The 22,441-nt window shown below is 37.2% G+C and overlaps 1 protein-coding gene across 5 annotated transcripts in view; it reads right to left on the reverse strand.

Moving 5' to 3' along the window:
* Nucleotides 1-22,441, reverse strand: part of KIF2A (kinesin family member 2A) — a 55,967-nt gene that overhangs the window by 3,349 nt on the left and 30,177 nt on the right. For 2 of the 5 annotated variants that reach the window (XM_075447144.1, XM_075447142.1), the window contains exons 9-20: nucleotides 21,109-21,271; nucleotides 17,939-18,029; nucleotides 17,725-17,788; nucleotides 17,215-17,306; nucleotides 16,832-16,974; nucleotides 15,887-16,091; nucleotides 12,419-12,529; nucleotides 7,571-7,638; nucleotides 5,724-5,837; nucleotides 4,468-4,618; nucleotides 2,778-2,879; nucleotides 312-447 (exon numbers count right to left, since the gene is read on the reverse strand). In XM_075447144.1, the coding sequence (XP_075303259.1) occupies nucleotides 312-447; nucleotides 2,778-2,879; nucleotides 4,468-4,618; nucleotides 5,724-5,837; nucleotides 7,571-7,638; nucleotides 12,419-12,529; nucleotides 15,887-16,091; nucleotides 16,832-16,974; nucleotides 17,215-17,306; nucleotides 17,725-17,788; nucleotides 17,939-18,029; nucleotides 21,109-21,271 (1,440 nt within the window). The remainder of the gene's footprint in view (nucleotides 1-311; nucleotides 448-2,777; nucleotides 2,880-4,467; nucleotides 4,619-5,723; nucleotides 5,838-7,570; nucleotides 7,639-12,418; nucleotides 12,530-15,886; nucleotides 16,092-16,831; nucleotides 16,975-17,214; nucleotides 17,307-17,724; nucleotides 17,789-17,938; nucleotides 18,030-21,108; nucleotides 21,272-22,441) is intronic. The other 3 variants (XM_075447146.1, XM_075447145.1, XM_075447143.1) reach the window with 2 other exon arrangements.

Consider the following 22,441-nt stretch of genomic DNA (forward strand, 5'->3'; position numbering starts at 1 on the left):
TTCTTTTTCTTTCCTTTATTGTTTTGGAACAAAGGAAAGAAAAAGGAAAGTTACAGGATCGAGTTTATACTTCCTGGAAGTAAAGCAGAGATTCTACCTTTAAAGTAGGATGAACTGAGCACAGATGTGAACTTGTTCTTAGGCAGCAGAATAAGTGTTCCTTCCACAGGACATTGCAAGGCAGCATAAGGGCAAAAAAGACCCTAAAACAACCACACTCTCTTTTTTCTCCTTATTATTACTGTAAGTCTCCATGGCATATGAAAACACACTGCTAATAATGCACACAAAAGTGATTAAAAGCCATCTACCTCTGAGTTCAGTCAGAATATCAATTTTTTGCTCTAGAATTGCTTCAAGTTGGGTAGCGTAAGAATCCACATCGTAGTCTACTTCTTCTGTCATCTCAAGAAGAGCTTTTTCATCTTCCAGCCATCTAATAGATTCCTAGACACAAGTTAAAAAAAAACAACTAAATACCTCAGCAAAGTTTCAAGACAAGTTTCAAGACAAAGAGCTGAATTAGACCTTTTCTCAAGATGACTACACTTTTATTGTCTAGTCACCTCAATATAACAGATTTCAATCCTGAAATGAAACCTTATTCCTCATTCAGCAAAACTGAAACCTTATTCCTAATTCAGCAACATTGTGCATTTTCTGCATTGTTTCTTAATTCCAGTGGTCATACTGGCAACACGTAAACCCCACCTACCCCAGTTCTCTTCAAATTCAGAACATTAGGCGGTTGTAAAGCTAAGAATCTCAAAGAACAGAACTTTATGTCACAGTTATGTCCCCTTAGGCAGGTATCAAACTTTGAAGTCAGGCTTCAATTTTAAGTATGGGCTGATTGCCACTGACTATAATCATAGCGTCATTACTACAGTTAAGGAGCCAAGATAATTCTGTCTTTAATTAAGAACAATTTTGAGAGAAGCTGTATAAATAAGAGTGATTTTAAGCTCACTGCTGGATGAGCTAACTCCCTAGACAGATAAGAGTACTGTAAAGGTTGGTTAAAGCAGCTCTTGGGCATCTTTGCACTCCAAATATTACAAAAAAAAAAAAAAAGAGGGGAAAAGAAAGCCTTGCGGCAAAGAAGAATACAGCCAGGAGCTTAAAGCGTACAGAACCATGTGAAGCTGTGATCAGGAGAGCTGATCCCATTGGAAATGCTTTGATTTGAAAACAGAAGGCAGCTGACCTTTCTAGGCATGCTGGGCCTGAAATACTAAAATTAAGTATTTCCCTCTGTGCCTCAGTAGCCCAAGCAATATTGAAAGCATAGTCCAAACCCAATGTATGTTTTTTGGCTTTCAGGACAGATGGAGCTCACACTGGGATAGGATTCATCTCATCTCGTCTGTAAACTCGCACATCCAAAACATAAAGGATGACCAACACCTCTAGAGCACAATTCATTCTGTTGATCTATTTTTGACATTTTTGTTAGGAACGGATGTTTCCTATCAGCAGCTTCCAGGAGAAAGCTGACAGAAGACCACTTCCACCTGGTACAGCTCACCTCCATCCCAGCATAAATTAACATGCCATGCTGCGAACGAAGGGAGCTGAGTCTCAAGACACATTTCCTTCTAGTGACTGCTGGGAGGGACCAGTAATCTCCAGCAGAAGGCCAGATGGACACACAGAGGCAGTAACGTATTAAACTGATGCAGCTTGTCTCTCCAGAAGTTGCAAGCATTAGGACACAGCTGAGGCCTATGGCATATGACTTCCACCCTTCTGTATGTTTTACTTCAGGGGTAATGTTTCATAATAACTAAATCTCTGCATCTGTTGTAAAATGTGTTATTTAGTATCCTACTATATTATGAACACACATCAATGTTCCACTAAGTTGGATACCTACATTGAGGAGATGTGTGTATTCCCTACAGGTTTAATGCGCTGCTGTTCTCTTGCAGCATTCGTGCCAAACGGACAGCCTGCCTAAAGACTCTGATGCTATGAGCAGAATCAACTCACATATCCTTCTGAAAACTAGTAACTCACACTTATTGCTGCAATTTGTTTTGTGAATGTAAAAGGCTCCATGGCACTGACCAGCATTATGCTGCATGGGCAGTATTCCTTCCAAAGACCTTGACTACTAGTAAGAGAAAACCTTTATGTATCCGTAAAAAGGAAGCAAACAGGCAGTTAGAAACATATGTCTCTCTTCTGGATCTCAGTATCTCAGAGGGAGATGTCACAAAAGGATACCCAGATGAGATACTTGGCGGGAGTACTGCAGTATTGTAGAGGGAGACGACCAAACAGAAATGGTGCTACTAATTGCCAGCTCTAGCATAGGAATATTGGCATCAATTAGACAGTGAAATCGAAAATTTCAAGACCAATCTGAGTAAACTCTCTGCAATTAGAAAAAACCCACAGTCACTAATGCTGGAAAAGGACTCCAACAGAACACACAGTGAATAGCAAAAATAGTAAAAAGAAAATGGCAACTTTTCTTACAATGAACACAGTCTATTTAGGAATGTTTGTCAAGAAGAAACGGAAAATTTTACTAAATTTCTCTGGTGATACAGAAATATGCTTCTCTTTCATCACGGGGACAAAGATCAGTAGTTATGGGATCTGTCCCTGATTGTTTGCTACAATGGGCTTAGCATAATGAAACAATTTAGAAATCTTTGACTGCAGCAGAATGACAGGATCATGCCCTGCATCTCCAAGACTATGCACTTTTATTGGGAAAACCTGAATTCCTGGACTAGGGTAAAACAAAGTACAGCTCCATCTTTTACCTGGAAGACAGCCCTGTGGTCTTCTACTACTTGCTCTTCCATTTCTACCATCTGTGACACAGCTTCATGGAAAGTAAACAACTGCGGAGAAACTTCCTCTTCCTAGAAACAATAGTTAAGTTTGTTAGTCTGGAAAGAACTGTGGCTACAGGAAATGAATGCGATCCATCACATCACAGAACATGAAAAGAAATATGCAGAAGGCAGAACCTGTCAAAAATATAATTTAATACTTCTAACAAGAAAATCTCCAGAAATGAGACGAGAGGGAAACAAAGTAAAAATGTTCACAGAGTTAAACTTAATTCATACTCACTAAAAATTTCCAGCCACTAATCCTAGTGAATATCAGAAAGCAGAATATTCCACATTAAAAAAAACAAGTTAAAATATTGGGAAGAACAAGTAACACGGGAAGAATGTTAATATCTAGTAGGTTTGAATGCCTAAAGAAAACTCTGTTTTTCTGTCAGGTCTTTTTATTGTGCGTATCGCAATAGACAGACAACAATTTTCAAGAAAAGAGAACACCAATTACATTCAATAAATTTCAGGAAATCAAAATTAAATTAATCCTTTGGGAAAGAGGTGGAACAGATGTAACATTAAAAATCTAAAATGTACATAGTGATTAATACATTAGAAGAATGCACAATGTGGGTATACTAACTGGGGCTATCAGGGCTTCTTTAGAAATCAGTCAAAGGGGAAAGCTCTGCATAGGCTGTAATTAATTTTTTAGCAAGACAGTATAGTTGCCTATACAATGCCTTTGAAACATTTTTTTAAAGCATATTGTAAAGCTTAATTTAATTCCACATGAACAATCAAAAAGCATGATATGAAAGGATATCTAGTGGGAAGGACTGCCCAGTGGGAAGCTCTAGGAATCAGTAGATTGTTCTTATAAAATAGAGTCCTGGAAAAAGAGGCAGTTACCAAAATGAGAAATACAGCAGACACCATGAAGAGGTGTCTGAGAAGGCAGAGAGTCTTGCAAAAGGTAAGTTAGTATAGCAAGGATTTTTCTTTTCTGTCTTCCATCAGCATTTTCACAAACTGAGTTTTAATCCCTGTTGAACATTTAAGGAACCATGACTAGAGCTGATAATCACCAATGAGGGGGAAATGCCCTTTAGAAGATGCCTCTCAGCTCCCCATACCTGCAGCCCAGGGACATATGCTGAGAACATGATGTGGCTCTCTCCCAGACCCCAGGAAAACCAGGGTGTTGGGAAGAGGAATGATGGGTAGCCTGATTTCTAAATACAGAGAAAGGCAAACTCGCTTGAAATGGGTGTTGAATGCAGGGAGAATACTGCTTAAAAATACAAGAGTGTCAAACAAAACAGATAAGTGTCCCAGGATACTTCTAACTGCCTAGAAAATATATGAAGCTGTGTTGGGTAAAATGCACCCTGAAGAATGCCAGAGCATAGAGCAGACCTTGCCTAGACACTAAAAGCCATAATCAGCAAGGAATATTAAGAAAAGTAAAACATTCTCTAGAAACATTTCTGGTCTTGTTTTGTTTCGCATGGGAATGAACATAATACCGTAAAAACGCAAAGAGGCATGCTGTATTTACTTAATGATCTTGCTAACAGGCTATAAATACACATTACTCTGGATCTGTTCTGCTACTGTATTTATCATCATCTCTTTCCACGAAATGCTGTAAACCACTCACATTTTGTTCACAAAGCAGTTTGAGATCATCTCTCTGAGGAGAGCTCCCCACACCCCACTGTGTGTCCAAGTCATCGATCTGATTGGGAACATGGTGTATAATGGGGCGGATATCTCCTGTGGTGTTAGGATCGACCGTCAGCTCCTTCACCCTACAAGCAGAAAATGATTCATGTGTAAATCAGTAACTTCCTGTGCAAAAGAGACACACTGAAAATAAAGCTCTATGGGTTTATGGGCAATTAATTAATTTAATAAGGATGATGATGTCAGCTTCACAAATTTAGTGTACTTTTGGTGACAAAAAGATGTTATTCCAACTCCTAAACAGCATGGAACATTGAATTTCAAATACTTGCAGGTGGATTACAGACCATCTTCTAGCAAGAGGCATTTTCTGCTTGAAATGTTACTACTCATTAACAGTTAAGAGGGCAAAAATCTCCAAACACTCAATATTCACACCGTAACAATGAGTAATATTTGAAAGAAAAGTTCATCTGGCACCCTAAACCTGACCATCTTCTTCTGTATACACAACTGTGCTTTAAAAACGTTAGTCAATCAGTACTCCACTAGCTGATATAAGCAAATAAATTCTGAAAAAAATAATCATTTGCCACCAAGTATCTCCGAGAATGAACAGATGCTTTAATTAAAACAATTTCAAAGGTGAAAATATCTTCTTAAAATGTTATGCTCTTGCAGCATGAAAACAGTTTAGAAGACTGATGATGATTCTGTCAAAAAAACCCCTATTTAAAAGCAAGTTTACGAAACAGACACATCAAGTGCAAGTATAGAACATATTCTTCATTTTCTTAAAGGGAAAATGTTTTTTCAAGTAGCACTTATTTATTACAATGAAAACTGTTTTTCATTCATCTTCAGAGTAATGAAAAGTTTTTAAAATATACGTACGAAAATTGTTTTCTTTTTTAATCAGAGATATTCAAATTACCCTAAACAGACCTGTCAGATTTGGTCCACTAAATGTACAAAGGTAACATCATCATTTTTTTAAAAATGTATCAGGGAAACTAGCAAGCCTGGATACAGAGTGTGAATTTTAAGCAGGGTGAACAAAATACTGGGAAGATGATTGCAGATCATGCAGAATCATCACCTGGCAAACAAAATAAAAACAAAGTATGTGTGACTCAAGGCAAGGGGACTAATGAAAGGTTGGTCTGTAAAATTACATAGCCAAAAAAGAAAACTTAAAAATAAAGAATCCATGTATAGAATGAAGTAGACCTGGTGACTGAAGGAGAAAAGTCGTCATACTCATAGGAAGGAGAGAGATCAGAGCGACTGCCACTACCCTGTGAGAAGGGAATGTCCGAAGGACTAATTCCAAATTCCTTTACTCTGCAGCAGCAAAATACAGCAGCAAATTAAATGTTCTCATAAACACAGTTAAAATGACAACTCTTTGTTTAGCATACTTCTTTAATAGTTTAACTACAAAATTATTGTTATATTAATACACAAATGTGCCAACTTATTTAAACCTTCTGCAAACAGAGTGACAGAACACTAACAAAACTGAACAAAACCAGTGCTGCTAATTTGCAGGGGACTATAACAGCTGTGTTATAGCACAGAACAGTAGTTCCATATTTCAGTTTGTGCAGTTACCAAAATTTGCTCTACATTCAATATTCCACTAAATGGCTCCCTTTAAAATACCAAACCACGTCAGCTACAAAACTTTTAATTCTGTTGTACCCCGTCTTACACTGCACACACTGCTGGTGGCCCAGCACCTAAAAACTAATTGTATCAATGAAAATGATAGTGTTGCCAGAAAAAATTAAAATAGTACCACAAAACACATGAGGCAGCTTTACAGTGACAGGCATTTACTCCATAACAACATACAAATTTAACACCAACGGGAAGAAACAGTTTCAGCACAACTATTTAGGATACTAGAAATAAGTGTTTAATTGGTTTTGCAGTGCCTTTTTCTGGAGTGACTTCAGCAACACGTATTCTATAAGGGGTCAAAGATCCAATGAGTCTTGATGAATGTGCAAGGTCCTTCATTATGTGACCATAAGCAGGGGAGTAGATGGCACCTTCTCACCAGGAAGGAAATCACACAGACTGGTCCAAGCCAGGCAGGTTTGCTATGAGCTCACACGACCCAGATACAGAGACATTCGTGTGTTGAGACGAGCAGGCGGTAAGCTTTCCTAGCAGCCCTTTGTGCCCAGCTAGCGACTGGCCAGGAGTGCCTAGCCACCCAGGAGCAGACATGGTTCTGCCCTGTCTTTCACTGGGGCAAGCAGGCCACTGGACTGTGGCTTCTTCTGGCCAAACCAGGGTTTCTGATGGCCCAGGGGCACACTCGCCTCCTTTGTTCTTTGCAGCAAAGCATGGGGTGAGTCTCTGGGTCGCAGGTTTGACTGCAGGGACAAGCAGAACCTGGTCCCTCCATCTCCACAGTCATTAAATGAAGAACTTCAACAAGGGAAGGCACCTTTCACGCTCACTGAATAGAGGCGAACACTTTCAGAGAGCAGTACCAGTCTCAGATATGCTGCATCAGTCTCTGGAGGTACTAATTTCTCTACATGATTATAGTCACTTTTGGATTAACTGACTCTTTACTTAGGGGTCTCAGATATTTGCCTGAAGTTGGGAATATCATATCATATACATGTATGGAACAGACTGGCAACTGCATGCAATTCCACCAAGGGGATGAAAAAAACCCCACACTGCAGGAAGATGTTTTAGCTAACACCCCAGGGAATCATCATGAATACTGACTACTCCTAACGCAAGAGATGGTGCCTCCAGAGCAAGGGAAAAACTAACAGGGGCACCTCCCACATTCCTTGCAATCCACATTATCCATCTCTGGATAATGGCTTAAATGCAGTTTCTATTGATTCTATTGTAATGGTTATAAAAAGTGACAATTCAAATTAAATGTGAGCCTGCATCAGTAATTTGGTTTTAAGCTTATTAAGGAATGCAAGTATGATAAAATTATTCAAGTAGCTAAAATAATTATACATCATGGAACAACAATATTCCAAATGTCAGTGATCAACAGCCAGTATAGCTATAAGCAATGAGGTTTTCCATACCTATTGGCGTATCTCAGCGTATTTAAAGTGTTTTCACACGATGCCATTCCTGGAGAAATAGTGGCGATCTGGAGAAAACAAGCCACACATTAACAAATCACTTTGTACAGATGAAACGGTCAATGAATTCAAATTCCCTTTATTTTTTTTAATCTCCAGTTTCATCTGAGATCTTCTACAAAAACTGTCTATTGTATACAGCTGTCCTTATGCAATGTCATGTCAATAAGACAGATGTCAAGTCAAAGCTTCAATTTAATTCAATTTAATTTTTTTAACCATACTTGGAACATTAAGAATTCATAGAAACTCAATCAACTTCCCCCATCTCACTGTCTTGGCAATATACTATGCAAATGCATATTACCAGATTATTTTTTTAATATATATTTGTAGGCTGTTCTCCAGTCAAGCAGACTGCATACTGATTTGAAAGATCGTTTTGGCCACAGTCCAAAACTATAGCTAATTAATATTAAAGATAAGCATGTGTTTAAATATTTTCTTAAGTTACTTATTTTTTCTCAGTTAGAAGTTATCTGTAAACAATACCTGAGAGCTAGCCTATTATCAGATGTATCTCTAATCTATATGTCTTTCCTTTTCCAGCCAAATAAAATACCCTGAAGATCTCACCTTCTTTCCAGAACTCAGCAAAATGAATACCTGTGATCAGGCAACAGCGGCATCATTATTTGTCCTAGCTTCTCTCAACAGTCCAGTGTTTTCATCTGTGCTCCTTTCAGGACAGCCATAAAGGCACTACCCAGGACAAACAAGTCTATGATCCTACACCCTAACATTTTTTGTGGCAGCACAGCATCAGGAGACTGAAACTGGTGAAGATTAGATAATCCTGGTCTTCTCTTTCATCCTGCTCCTGACATTACTGTGCAAAAGCACAGGTAGGCATCCTGAGAGTAATTTATCCTACTGGTGAGAAAGGAAAAATATGTGGTGAGTGGGGCTTAGAAAGTCTAAAGAGCCTGCTACCATGCAGACTAAAGTTTGAACCTCTAATACTGGTACACATCAGTTAGTAATGAGAACAACAAGTGTAGATTTAAAAAGATCATATGATTGCATGCCTCTTTATAAAGTGTTCTAGGTGGTAATTAACAAAAACCTGCAAGTTCCTAAAATCCTTCCAAACTCATTTAACATGAAAGATGCGTGCACCTCTCCCATCAGCTCAGCATTCAGAGCACACCACGGATGGCAATGCCGCAATGCCGGGGGACTGCTCCAACGCTTTAAAGCATACAAGGTATGGCTGCCACGGGGACGTGCCACCACGGTGCCACCTGCTGCGGGGACAGCCCCAATCAGGGCACCAGGCCCGGCCTGCTGAACACGAACACCCACGACATCACACATCCTCACGCCCCAGCAAGCCCAGGACAGGCAGGACAGGAGGACTCTGACCTCTCTGTTGAACTCTTCCTCGTTCTTAATTCCAGATGAGGATGGAAAAAGCTGCACTATTTATTGACAGGAATATCTTTGAGACCCGTAATTACAATTTTTCCTATTTCAAATGCATCTACGCTGCTTATAAGCCCTCACAGTGGGATCAATGGCCCTTCTGAGACACTAAGTCTGCAGGTTCCCATTCCCACCCCAGAGGGCTGAAGGGTCTGGCATTTCAGCTATAACTGCAGCACGTCAAGGATGCAGCACTGGTTAAAAAATGAGACTATTCTACATAGCTACACCGCAAATTTCAAATGATGGTACATTATCCTACTAGGTAACTCATCAAAAACAACTTTAAATGGTTTTTGAAACTATTTAAGGACAAGAACTTCAGTAAAACTGAATGACTAATAAAGTTCAAAACAACCAATTTTTGCTGACTGTATGGTTCTGGATTTCTTTGGAATGAAGCAGATCCTAGTCATAACTGTCCACATTATGAAGTTATTTTTCAAATTTTTTTTCTGAAATTTGAAAAAAAGTCACTTTCCAAATCGCAGTTTAACATTACATACAGAAGCGAATGCTCCATCTCTAAAGATGTAATTTTTAAAATTGAAACAAGAAGTCCATAAACAATAAAAGGAAAAGTCAAATAAAAATTAAATGTAGAAAATACCAAATGAATTTGATTTAAACATCCCATTTAAAGAACAGTATGTCAGAAAGCAAGTGGAAAAGGCCCAGGAGGTATTTTATACCAAGACATTTCAAGAATCTCTTAGAAAGTTAAAATCACAAGTTTTTACTACACCATTTTATGTGCATTCCACACTGAAAAGCACCACATATTTGCAAAATGTCTTACTCTCTAACAGCACATGAGAACACTGGATGAAACCTTTGTCTTGTTGAGGAATCCCTTTACAATAAATGCCTCTTCACCGACAAGCAAAACCAGCATCTTAAAAGAGGTCTTACATGCCCACTAAATAATATTTTCCAATTGAATAATATTTCTACATTGCAAACTCACGAATCTGCTTTGCCTGTAACAGGCCAAACATAGTTTGGAGGAAATACTATCATGATGTACATGTTACCTTTTGATAGTTATAACTAAAAAGTTCTTCTATGCTTTGATTTACTTCACATAAAAGCAGACACTTCTGGAGAACATAGCAATGATCTATACAGTCAACTGTAGAAATCTGAAAGGTTAAACTATTTTAAGGTTAAACATTATTAAACTATTTTTGCAATCATTTTCACAAGTTTGAAGCACCACTGCTAGTTACATGGCTCTGCTGCAAACTAGCAGTCAGCACACCTGCAGGATAAGTACTCTCTCTTAATTCAATAAAAAATTGTTCAACTTGAGCTATCATAAACCATATGACTTGCCCTTTCCTTTCCCTGTAAATTTCATCAGTAAAATTTTGCCAGTGTACAATATAAAACCTACGTATGAACACGCTTACAAACAAGGCACACCGTGCCACCGAGCCAACTGTAAATACCACACTGGAAGGCTGAATAAATTGTCGTGCTAAAAGAGGCAAAGGAAGACCCAGAAGAGGGGTGAAGCTGTTGATCATTATCCACTATTCCTACCACTTGGCCACTGGCGTGCAAATCTCCTCTCATCTTTCCAGCAAACTGGAGAGGGCTGGAGGTAACTCCAGGCTAAGGTATCTCCTAAACCTCTGTCAATGCAATATATGCTGTTCAGAAACCTCTCAGATCTGCAGACAGACAGCTTCATTCTGCATCTATCTAGTTATCGGAGGAACAAGTCCTGCAAGTGCAAGAGCTCAATTCAAACAAATGTAAAGATGCGCTGTAGGTTTCTTCTCTTTCCCTACTTCCTTTCAACTATGATTCAGAGTAAGCCACAACCACTCAAGTGTATGCCTTACCACATCAGCATCTGAAGAAAAAACTCTCCTTATGAAATTCGTGATAAAAATTGCATGTAAACACTAAAACCAGAATGTCACAAGTGGTCCTAGTACTGAGAAAATAGAGGAAAAAGTAACAGAACGCTGAGTTTTAAAGCAGTATCTCATCATGAAAGGGTTTTCTTATTCTTATTTCTAAAGCGACTAGTAATATGAATGCAAAAATAAAAAAATAATTCAAGCATATTTCCACTCACTTTTAAGAGAGGTTTTTTTCCCTAATTTAGAATTATATTGAATATAAAATAAAGGAAGCAAGCTTTATCAGAAATGAAACACCCATAGATTGTGGATTATTACCGATGGCATCCTCACACATTTAAGTGGTTAAAAATGTTATAACAGCTCTATAAGAAGAGTAATCATTAAATAAAAAAGCTTAACCAAAACAAAGACAGTTTGTTAGCACTTTAATGACTTAAGGGTGATTGTGAGAACTTCATGAAATATTCAGAAATGTTACTTATTCTAGGTATAGAGAGTAATTTCCAACAGACTAATTTTCCACACCTTCTTCAGCAGTGTGGATACACTAGCTAGAGATGCACAATTTAGTTTTCTGATCCCGCACAGGATTTATGAAGTTATGTCTCAGTGGAAACAAAACAATCCTGTCTTTTCATCAGAGAACTGAAGGAGAAAAAAGTTTAATAGAAAATGGTATTTTACCACCATTTTCAAAGTAGAACCATACCTAACAGCTAAAGGGAAGACTAGGCTGCCCTAACACCATGGTCTTCACATTGTGGTCTGCAGACTTCTCTGGCGTTTTGTCTAATTAATTCAAAGGAGTTTGTGAAAAGTAATCAGCACAAACAAGCCTAGCAATCGGTGTCCACTGCAGAGAGTTTGCATTTCCATAAGGAGAAATGTTAAGGGTGCACAAACAAAACAGCTGGACATCAATGCTTTTTCCACCATCTGACAGAAGAATTCTGTTTTTCACAATGATACGAGTGCACGTTTATACAATACCATCCCATCTAACCGAACTATTTCCCCCCTGTATTCTGAGGGGGATAATATTCTAGATCATATTCTGATGCCTTTAATACCAACTTTAAATGTGTACTTGTCATTTAAAGATCATAACTCACCATTGTACTTCTAGTCTACACCGCCTTTTCCAAAAGTCCGAGCCAACAAACAATACTCTCATATAATTAAGACACTACTAAAAATAAACAAACAAACAAAACAAACTTCTCAAACTGGAAGTGTTTCTAGCTAGGTACCTAGCTAGAAAACTAGAACAAGTAATACAAAAGGCAAATAAAAAGTGAGAAGGGAGCAAATTATCTGAAATGTCTCTGCTGAACATCTCACTCCACATATAGTGTCAGTTAGTGGATAAACTTAAGTCTAAATTATTGCTGATAGCAAGTGACCAGTTTTAAACACAAAAGCCTAATTTTCCAGCATCTTTCCTCTTTGTAATTGTTAGAACAAACAGTAAACCAAACCAACTTACCATACAGGTACGGGAGTTTTCGCCTATGAATGAATCTCTTAGCACCTGAGTAAGTTTACTTGCTCTGAAGGGCGTATGAGGTTTATTTCGGCCTAAGGCTCTAATGCACTCCTGAAAGAACAAACACATTTATGCATTCTTTAACATGGTTTGAATACATATAATACAAATGCAGTTCAAAATCAGAAAATACATGCCTTCATTATGTTGCTGTCCCCTAAAATGTCATAAAAATTTACCATTAAAGCTTGGATTCAAAAAATGTTAGGCTTTTAACTCTATAAGTTCAGCAGAGGTAGGAACTTAAAAAGTACTCAGGAGCCTAAAAACTTTCTGAGTCTCATCCAAAATATTTACATCTATTTTATCCAACAACGATAAACCAAACTAAAAATGATTGTTGATGTTAAATGTCCAGACTGACCATTATTTCTGATTATCAGCTGCAAAAGCCTGAATAATCTACAAACTTCACCAGCAGAAACAGCATCCACATGTTAATTCTATCCATTAAAAGCAGTAGTTTTGATTCCAGCTCTACGACTGATTTTCTTTACGGCTCAGAAGAAAACAAGCTTTCTGAAAGCTTCTACAGGTCAAAAACCTAGTAAGAATAGCTCTCTATTGATGTTCTGAAGACTGGAAGACACTTGAAAATTAAGTCATTCCCTGTTTCACAATATTATTCATGTGCAAAAAACAGGGATAAGGTCTCCTCTTTCACGCACAAGGGTATGGGGCTAAACTAATATTTGCAATTGGTTGGAGAGTTCCAGTAAGATATACAGTACAGGTGTAAATATTACAAAATTACTACAGAAGTTATAGCAGCAACTAAGTAGAACAGTGCAAACCAGGATCTCACTAATTCAAACATCACTTCTGCCCACTCAGAGCTATAACATCAGCTAATAAATTACTTCTTACAAAAAGAAAGTTTAAATTTAAATTTTTGTGGTGGTGTTGTCATCGTCGTCGTCATATTTTGATCATTAATTCCAGTTTCTGCCTTTGCCTTAATACTTTCTGTACAGGCATCTCTTCAGAGGCATGGCCTCCTTGGTACAGTTTTAACACATCTACTCGCAGAATTTCTTCAGTCAACCATATTTCAAAAGCTGTTCAAATTAGAGCTTTGGTTTTAGCAGCACTAACAGATGGAATGGCCTTTGTGTTACACAAACAGTTCTACAGCAGTTCAGCTAATCCCCCAGCTACAGCCACATCTATATCCTTGAGGCCTTTTGAAATTTCCTAGGAACAGCTTCTTCCAAAAGCCAGGCTAGAAACTGTGGGATGATAATCCAAGAAAACATTGCGACTGTGAAACAGCATAAAACAGAACTAAATACAGGCTCAGAATAAAACTGCCATGATACAGAACAGGACAAATACAAGGGCAAGTTGGCTTGAACTAAAGTGACTATTTAAAAAATGGACCAGCTGAATTTTATGGAATGGACACAACTCAGATAAACAGAAAGACTGCAGCTTGTTGAATGTGAATTTAACATGCAAATGCTAAAAAGGATTCAATATGTAGAGGTGAGCAAGGCAGTGCATTCCTTGAATTTTTTTTAATTTGTACATTAATAATACACTTACATAAGGAGAAAAACAGACTAGACAGGAAGAGAGGCAAGAGATTTTCAACAAGTGACATTACAGACTAAAACCAGCAACAAAAGTGTATGTGGAATTACTGATAGGGCAACCAACAAGTTTAATTAAGATATTTTAATTGACAATAATGATTTTTAGTTTGCTTTCTCCTGAAAAATTAGAAGTGGATTATCTCCTTATTAATAAAAGGATTATAGGAGGACACTGCCAGCTTCTAAATTAATGGAGTTTTTAACTGCTTTTGCTTTTCATCACAGCTCAGGAAACCAGGTAACGAAACAACAACACTACTTCCATGCAGAGACATTACAGAAATAACTTCCTGTACCAAAAATCTGAACAGGTTAAGACAGGACTGATATCCAGATGCAAATAGCAAACCTTGGATGAACACCAAAGACCACTCCTCAGAACATACTAGTTTAATCCGAACTTGACAATAAATTCAAGGGTCTTGAATACAAATTGAAAAAGCTGGGTAACGTTTTTAGGGATAGATAAAAAATGGAAAACTAACATATCGAGAAACTTGTATCTTCTTGTACCGCTGTTTAGACCTGTGCAAGACCGCCACTTATTTTTAATTCCCCTTCCCCATATAATTTAGATCACAACCACTAGTACAGCAGCAGCAGAACCTTTCACTATAATTAAAAACACAAGCTCTATGAAAATGAAGTAATGATGTATTATGGGTATTGCACTGAAGGCATTAGTCGGTACAAAATCAACAAGTAAACTGAAAAAAGTCAAACAAACCAAAACCAAACCAGCTTTATTCAGTTTCATCTGGAAACAGGGGATAACATCAACACAATGTTGATTCCATTATTTACTTTGATGCTAAATCAAAATAAGCCACTATTTTGGAACTGCTGCTTCCAATTTTTCGACATGCCATACAAATTTGCAATGACACATTACACATTAGAATTTTGTGGTGTTTTGTGAGATCTTCTTAGAGTTAGATACAAGTCTTCTCCTAAGTTTATACTGGGGATAAAAAAGTAAGCACAGTGATTTGGGGGTTCAGATCTTTATATAAAACCACGGTGCTGATGCTGAGAGCAGTCAACCTAAGCCAAACTAACCAACAACAGAGGTAAGTTCTGAGACATTCAAAACTACTGCTTCCCCAGTTGAGACAAAAAAATTACTTTCCCTATTTAGACTGAACCTCTTTCGAGCATTACAAAATAAACAAAAAAAAGGCATATGAATATTTAGATAATATTTCTTAGCTCTCTCATGTGTCCTGGATTAATGTATTGAAATCTGAAAAGTGACTGTATCAGACAATTTGCTGTAAAGAAGAGTAGTCAAAAATGGATTCCAACTTTCAAGGGTTATTTTAATCTATTTGGTAGTTCTTTCTGGATATGTTGCTGTTGTGTTGATTTAGTGAATTAACTAACAGCAGCAAATAAATATGTTGTAAAGGTAACTTTATTTTTTATTTAAAAAAAAAAGAAATACTGAGATCATTAAGAGTATTTCCAGTTAGTATTTCAGACCTTGAGTACCAAAGTAAGTCACCCGTCCTCCCATTTTAAACATGTATCTTCAAATTCAACCACAGGGGATTTTGTTGAGTGTTCGTTTTGTGTTTTTTTCTGTTTTAACTAGGTGCAAGTTTACAGCACAATGTTTCTGCAATGTTTCTACTTGGTAACTACCAAATGTTCCTTCAGGCATTTAGAGGAAAAACCGATACATTATTTTATCCGTCCCATCAGTAGACAATGTAGACCAGCAAAGCCTGCAAAAACATTCATTTTAATAGTCATTGCTATTATATGTAGAAGGCTTCCACCTACTCAAAGGCAATGGAAACAGTTCAGTTACCTTGAGTGCTAAAAGGCTCTTGTTAATTTCCGCACCTTCCAGTCGCGTCTGCCTATCTGCACTAGAAGTATCTGCTCCTCTTTCATTGCCAGCCAAATCAATCAGAGAAAATTTACCATGCAGTTTCCCTTTCCTTCTAAGAATAATCTGAAACACTGCATGGCTTCGAGATGAGTGTGCATTTGCAGATGTTTGGCCAGATGTCCTTTAAACAAAAGGAGAGAAGGGAAGGACATATGAACAGGTGAAGGACCATACATGTTAAACACACTAACCTCAGAACATTAGTTTTTTCAGGGCAGAGCCCTGTATTTTCTTACATGTGTTGACAGCATGTCTAAAGCTCTTGTGGACACTAGAGATACAACCCTAATCATTGGACGTACATAGTACAATAATACCTCTTTTTCCATCTCTTCAAACAGAAATGGAAGATTAGTAACATTTTAACTCCCATTTAAAAGCAAGAATAATCAGATCTTCAAAGATTTCAGATTATCAGAATGCTTACATGTAAAATGCTGATGGCATTTTTATCTGATCAGGCAGCAGTCTATGCACAAGGCTAATTTTAATAACAATGAAGTGGGATTCTTAAAAAAAAATAAAAATTTACACATAACCTCTGTCACTACATATGAAGGCCTTTTAGAGATGAAGAATCTGGCAAGATTCCAGATTATAAATGATGTGAATTGAAGTCAGTAAGCTGGTTATATAATGCATGCAGTTCATACCCTGTAGAAAAATGAGTTCTTATTTCTCGCTAGGAGGCAGAAACTCTGAATATGTTTATTTAAAAGGTAGACGGATTCCTTCCTTGCAGCCAGCATCAGCAAAAAACCCACTGCATATTAAAATCCCATCACAACGAACTGACCCCAAAAATTCATGTTCTGATTCCTTAACATACAACCAAAAAATGATGGAAGCTATGGGAGATACCTGCAGCTGTTGCCTATTTCAATAAGCTTAAGAACATCTTCAACACATTTGACTTCCCGTTCCTGTAATCCTACCACTTGGACTTGCTGTTTACCATCTTCTAACACTCTTAGTTTTGTCTTCCTGTTCAACAAGTCAAAAACCTTAGGAGGGGGGAAAAACAGAACAGTTAAAGATGAGCTTTGAAAGACACTTCTGTTTCAAATCCCTTATCAAAATATGCAAAGCATTTCATGGAAAGACATGATTGAGGGGAAGTGTAAAGAATTATTTGAAATAAAGTTTTTAGTAGAAAGAGAAAAAAAATCTTTTACGTGACAAGCTCAAAATCTTATTTGTGAAAGAGAAATTCCACCTTCCTCAGAGAAAGATCAGGTACTAACCTTACCACTGTAGATCTCAAAAAATGTTGCATATACTTGAAGTTCTAACTTCTTATAGTTTGGTTTCTTTAGCATTAAAAAGACATCTCGAGCTGTGAATACATTTCCAGAATAAAAAGAAATCCTGTTATATGTTGTCATTTAGTGAAGACTCATTAATGCGTAACAGTCTACTTCACAGCATCTCTCATTTTTTCCAAGTATAACAGATAGGGTCAGTCAACCAAGTCTGAAACACTGCAGTTTAAACTGCCACATTACACTGGAAGATGCAGAAGACCCCAAAATTATAAACTTAATTAATCATCCATTATATTTATTATATTTTTTGAAGTTCTCTATATATACATTTTCTTTACTGTGTAAAGACCACACATCTAGGGATTACTTTTGATGTTATCAAAGCTCCACTGTAATGCAAAACATGTAGACCCTTATGTATGACAGGGAGAAGAAAATCGATTGAACTCAACTAATCTGGAAGAAGCCAACAGACCAGTAAAGTCTCACCTGCAAGTGCATATATTCCTTTAGAACAATCTTGGTTCTTTCCTGAAAAGTCACCACCCATAGTCTAAATTTAAACAAACAAACAAAAAAAGACCAAAAATACACTATAAAGATCACAGAACTGTAACTTATGCATTTGTTACTTACTAGAACTTGTCTAAGTGTACCACACATAAAAAGAAGAGTATTGCTGGCACACACATGAAATACTTACGTGGGTTTTTCCACTGCCTGTTTGCCCATATGCAAAACAAGTGGCCATTCCCCTCTCAAATATGGTCTCCACTAATGGTCGAGCTGTAAACCTTAAATGCAAAAAACAAGAGTACTTAAGAAACTGAACTCCTTTAAGAGGCCACTATCACAAGGATGCCACAAGTTTTAAGGCCAGAAGTGACAAAACTGGTCCTATACTTTAAGAGGTCAAAGGACATCTCTACATTAATTCCTGAACTAAAGAGACTACAAGCTCTAAGGCATTAAAATATCCCAAACAATCAAATAAAAGCTACAAGGTGTCTCAAATTTATTTTATCCTCCTTTGAACCCTACGCAAAAAAAATTCCTTGTTGTAATGGTGCAACACAGTACAGCTTACTACATAGAGTTTGGAGCTCCCTAAAGAAGACAGAATTAGAAGATGTAGGACAGTGGAGAAGATAAACACTTAGGTTTTGCCAATACTAGAACTATGCTATAGTTTTGGGTGTTTTTTGTCCCCAAATCAGTTTCGAAGACTAAATTTAGAAGACAAGTAGCCAAAACAATACTGCACATCTTAATATTTTGAGAATATTCATACACTGATAAAAGGCTCAAGAAAATGGATACCCAGGCTTTTCAGAATGGAAAAATCTATTTATCCCTGAAGTATTATTTAATGTGTCAGAACATATTATCCAAAATATCATTTTTCTATTTTAGAGAATTTTTACTTTAAAAAACATATTATTGTTCCTACTTCAGCTGCTTATAACTATTGTTTCATGAAAAAATCCGAAAGCAAAGGGTCACCTAATGGAAGGTTACCACTGGACCTAAGAGTCTCCCTGCAAAGGTCTCTCTAAACTTTTTGCTGGTGTTTACACACAGAGTTACCTTTAAGAGACAGAAACCGGAACAATTGTTTATAGAAACACTGAGGTGTTACAACCTCCTTTCATTCTACTTTGGAACAAACACAAGATCACTTACAAAAACAATACGGGCAAGACCGAGCCATTCAGCAACCAAGGGTCACGCAAAAATCTAAGTTTAACTGAATCCTGAATTTTCATCAACAATACATCGGATGAGTCTTTCTTTGTTGCTTCCTCTAAACTTTTACATTCTTTGTCCTCATGAGGCTATTCCCATCTTTTGATGTTTGTTCTTTTTATATATAAAATACAAAATTTCACACAGCCTATCCACCTAAGAAGCACACTTCATTATCTCTGTTTAACTGAGTTTGAAATTACTTATTTTTCTGATTTATAAAAACCACTTAATTATATCTTATTTAAACCAAGGCAAAATACAAAGATTATCTAGAGAAGTTTTCATAAAGCATTATATAACTCCAGATGGTACCATGCCAAAACAGTCCAACTTTACTTGTACTAGAACCTTTATTTGCAATCTTGGTATTTCAGAAAAGTAAACTCTGGTTCTCCTTTAAAACTCAAAAGGCATACCCATTCAGATTAGTGCATGTTTTTTAATACTGATGAAAACTTGCAACTTAGTGTTGTGCCTCATGGACTCAAAAATACTTAAAACACAGCTTAACCAAAAAACAAACAAACAAACAAATAAAAAAAGACCACCACAACTTTTCTCCCTCAGACTGAAGAATGTTTTTCCCACTGTGACCCTGAAGGATTTTTGGTGAGAGCAGCTGATGATACCTATGTCACTCTAACTTCTGTTAGTGCAGGAGGCCTTGAAGCAGATTGCCCTTCAAGTAATTGTGCCATATGGGGCAGAAGGAGAAAGTCTGTACTGCTACACAGGCTAGAGATGTACTGTGTCACTATGAATACAACCATCTTTCAGTATTTTCACCATTAATGTAGTTCATAACTAATAAAAATTGCCTGGAGAAAACTCAGTACAAAAATACAACAATATTGTATGCCAAAAACAGCCATCACATTTACACACTATGCTCATGAAGATAAATAACAGGAAGGAGGGCGATAAGAAGAACTGGTTGTTATGCAGGAGGAGAACTATTGCAATAGGCACACATCATCAGCTAGATCGCTCTCCTGCAGCTCTTCAGCATCTAGAAACGAAAGACGCTAGCAGTAGACAACCATCATAGACAGAACTCTCTAAAGGGCTTCCTCATTGGATTAAAAACAAGAATTACAATACTTCTCTGTCACTACTCCTTAAGGCTATGGGAAGCACTTTCCAAGCATAAGGAAAATTATCTTCATCAAATTCCTTTCTCGTACCAATATTCCCTGCAAAAGGCTTCACAGTATTTAGACTGCGTACCAAGATTATGTCCTGTTGTGCCTAACCTTGCTTGCTACTGTATCTACTCCATTTAGTGACTTGCTCATGGTGAACAGCTACCCCTAAACTTTTTTAAAAGCGCTGTGTGCATTATTCTGTGCCAATTGTGAAAGTGAAACAGAAGAACAGAGGAGAAAATGGAGATCCAAATACGTGAGGCTGAAAGTGGGTATGAGTCTTTGTTGCTGTTGTTTTTTAAATCAGAAGGATTCAGCATTTTGAGCAAGATAACTTAGCTCCATGCACCTCCATGTTACATTAGCCAGATTGCTTCCAGAAGTCAAGCCAGATCAGGTATCTCAGCAATACAGCAATATAACCTCCCTCTCTTTCTGTGTACTCTTTGCCCACCCTCTCCCGATTTGTTTCCATCTCTTTGTTATCTTATATTCAAATCCTGATTTGTTCCTATCTCTTAATTATCTTATATTCAAACGCAAGCTCTTTGGGGCTGGGGCTGTCCTTTTCTTACAAGTTTCCTGAAGATCAAAAGTCATGACACAGGTTCCTCAGGTGCTGCACACACACTAATTAATAAGAAAATAACCCTGAGGCAAATGAGGTGCTCATGAAGCTGTTCAAATATGCAGTAGCTGAGGAGGCAGGCAATACATGCTAGAGTCTGGAAACCTGCAGGGCTTGGAGGAGGACTGAGAGCAGGACTGAGGTCAACAGAGGTGGAGATGACATTGCAGGTGAAGAATTCAGGATAAAGAGTTAAAAAAAAAGTAAACAGGCAAAGAATGGAGGTAGCAATATATGTATCTGGGAACACAGAGAATAGGAGTAAAGTCCATGACCAAGGTAAGCCCACAGTTATTGACATGGGAGATACATGAGAAAAAAGATTCACAAAAAAAAAGCATATACACATACCTGTAAACCATTTCATTAGGAGCCGTGTCATCAAAGGCATAATCAAAACGAAAAGTTTGGTTTTCTAGGTACCTTGTTAAATCCACTTTTTGTTTTGGTTCATGTACCATCACAACATCTTTACTAGGAATTGTTATTACATCAAGGTCTTTCATTAAAGTTTCTATAAAATAAGTGAAATACATATTTAACTAAAAACACATCATTATTTTTCACAGGTTTTCATTGTTTACAGTCTTACAACATCTCAGATAACACAGCTCCTCCAAGTAACAACACTGCAACAGATTTGGGCTTCCAATGCCTGGATAGTAATCTGCTAAGTAAGAGATTTCATTTCAGAAGTCTAGTCATCCTATCCTACCAATTGCTAGAAATCAAAGAAAGGTTGTACCAAGTTGATTAGAGAAACTAAGGTCATTAATTATAGCACTATCCTTGTAGCTAGCTATGTATTCCATAATAACACTTTCCATGGGTTTGAGTTCTTTTTCCTTGGGGCTTCCATACTGTTTTACAGATTGCTGCCCTATTCTTTGAGTTTTTATAAATAACTTCTCTACTAGAGACACTGGACGCTGAAGTCTTATACTGCTTGGACTATCAAACTTAAAAAAAAAAAAAAAAAAAGACATTAACATCCTTACATTACTCTGCTTTATTTTAAAATTTTATCTTTTTATTTTCCCAAAATACTTAACATTATAGTGATATGTTCACAGCTTTCAAAAAGAAGATTTTTGCTTTCATTCTACACAGCCATTTTCATTTGTGTATTCCTCCTCGAACCTAAAGTGTACATCTTTAATACAGAATTTCTCTAAAGTAAAATCCTTTCTAAAAGTTACCTTGTAAGCAGAAAAAGCTGAAAGTACTAATGATCCTTCCTACCACTGGGAATGAACAAAAGCCATCTAGATGTGATTTCAATAGCAAGTTCCCAGGTCATAATTACTACACAGCACTACAATTTACTGCTAATTGTTGTATGAGCTATGAGTCAGCAAAACAGAGAACCCAGTGATCCATGATACGCACAAAAATAAAGCTCCTTTGTGCACACAGTCAGGATCACTAATGTGTCCTACTTGCACTTCTACGTAAAATTTCTGAAGGCATGCAGTTCAAGGATTTGACGTGGCTTTATAAAATCGGATAGAAATCTTTTTATCAGTTAACATACTGATCAAACAGTACTATGGTTACCATTGCATGACATTATACACCATCAGAAATATGCATTTAAGTCACTATTTAATCAATTCTGTACTGCACTGCAATAAAATAAAATGCAATTATTCTGCAGTAATGACAGTGCAGAGACAAGGAACAG

The sequence above is a fragment of the Opisthocomus hoazin genome, chromosome Z, assembly GCF_030867145.1.
Source record: "Opisthocomus hoazin isolate bOpiHoa1 chromosome Z, bOpiHoa1.hap1, whole genome shotgun sequence".
NCBI classification, from domain to species: domain Eukaryota; kingdom Metazoa; phylum Chordata; class Aves; order Opisthocomiformes; family Opisthocomidae; genus Opisthocomus; species Opisthocomus hoazin.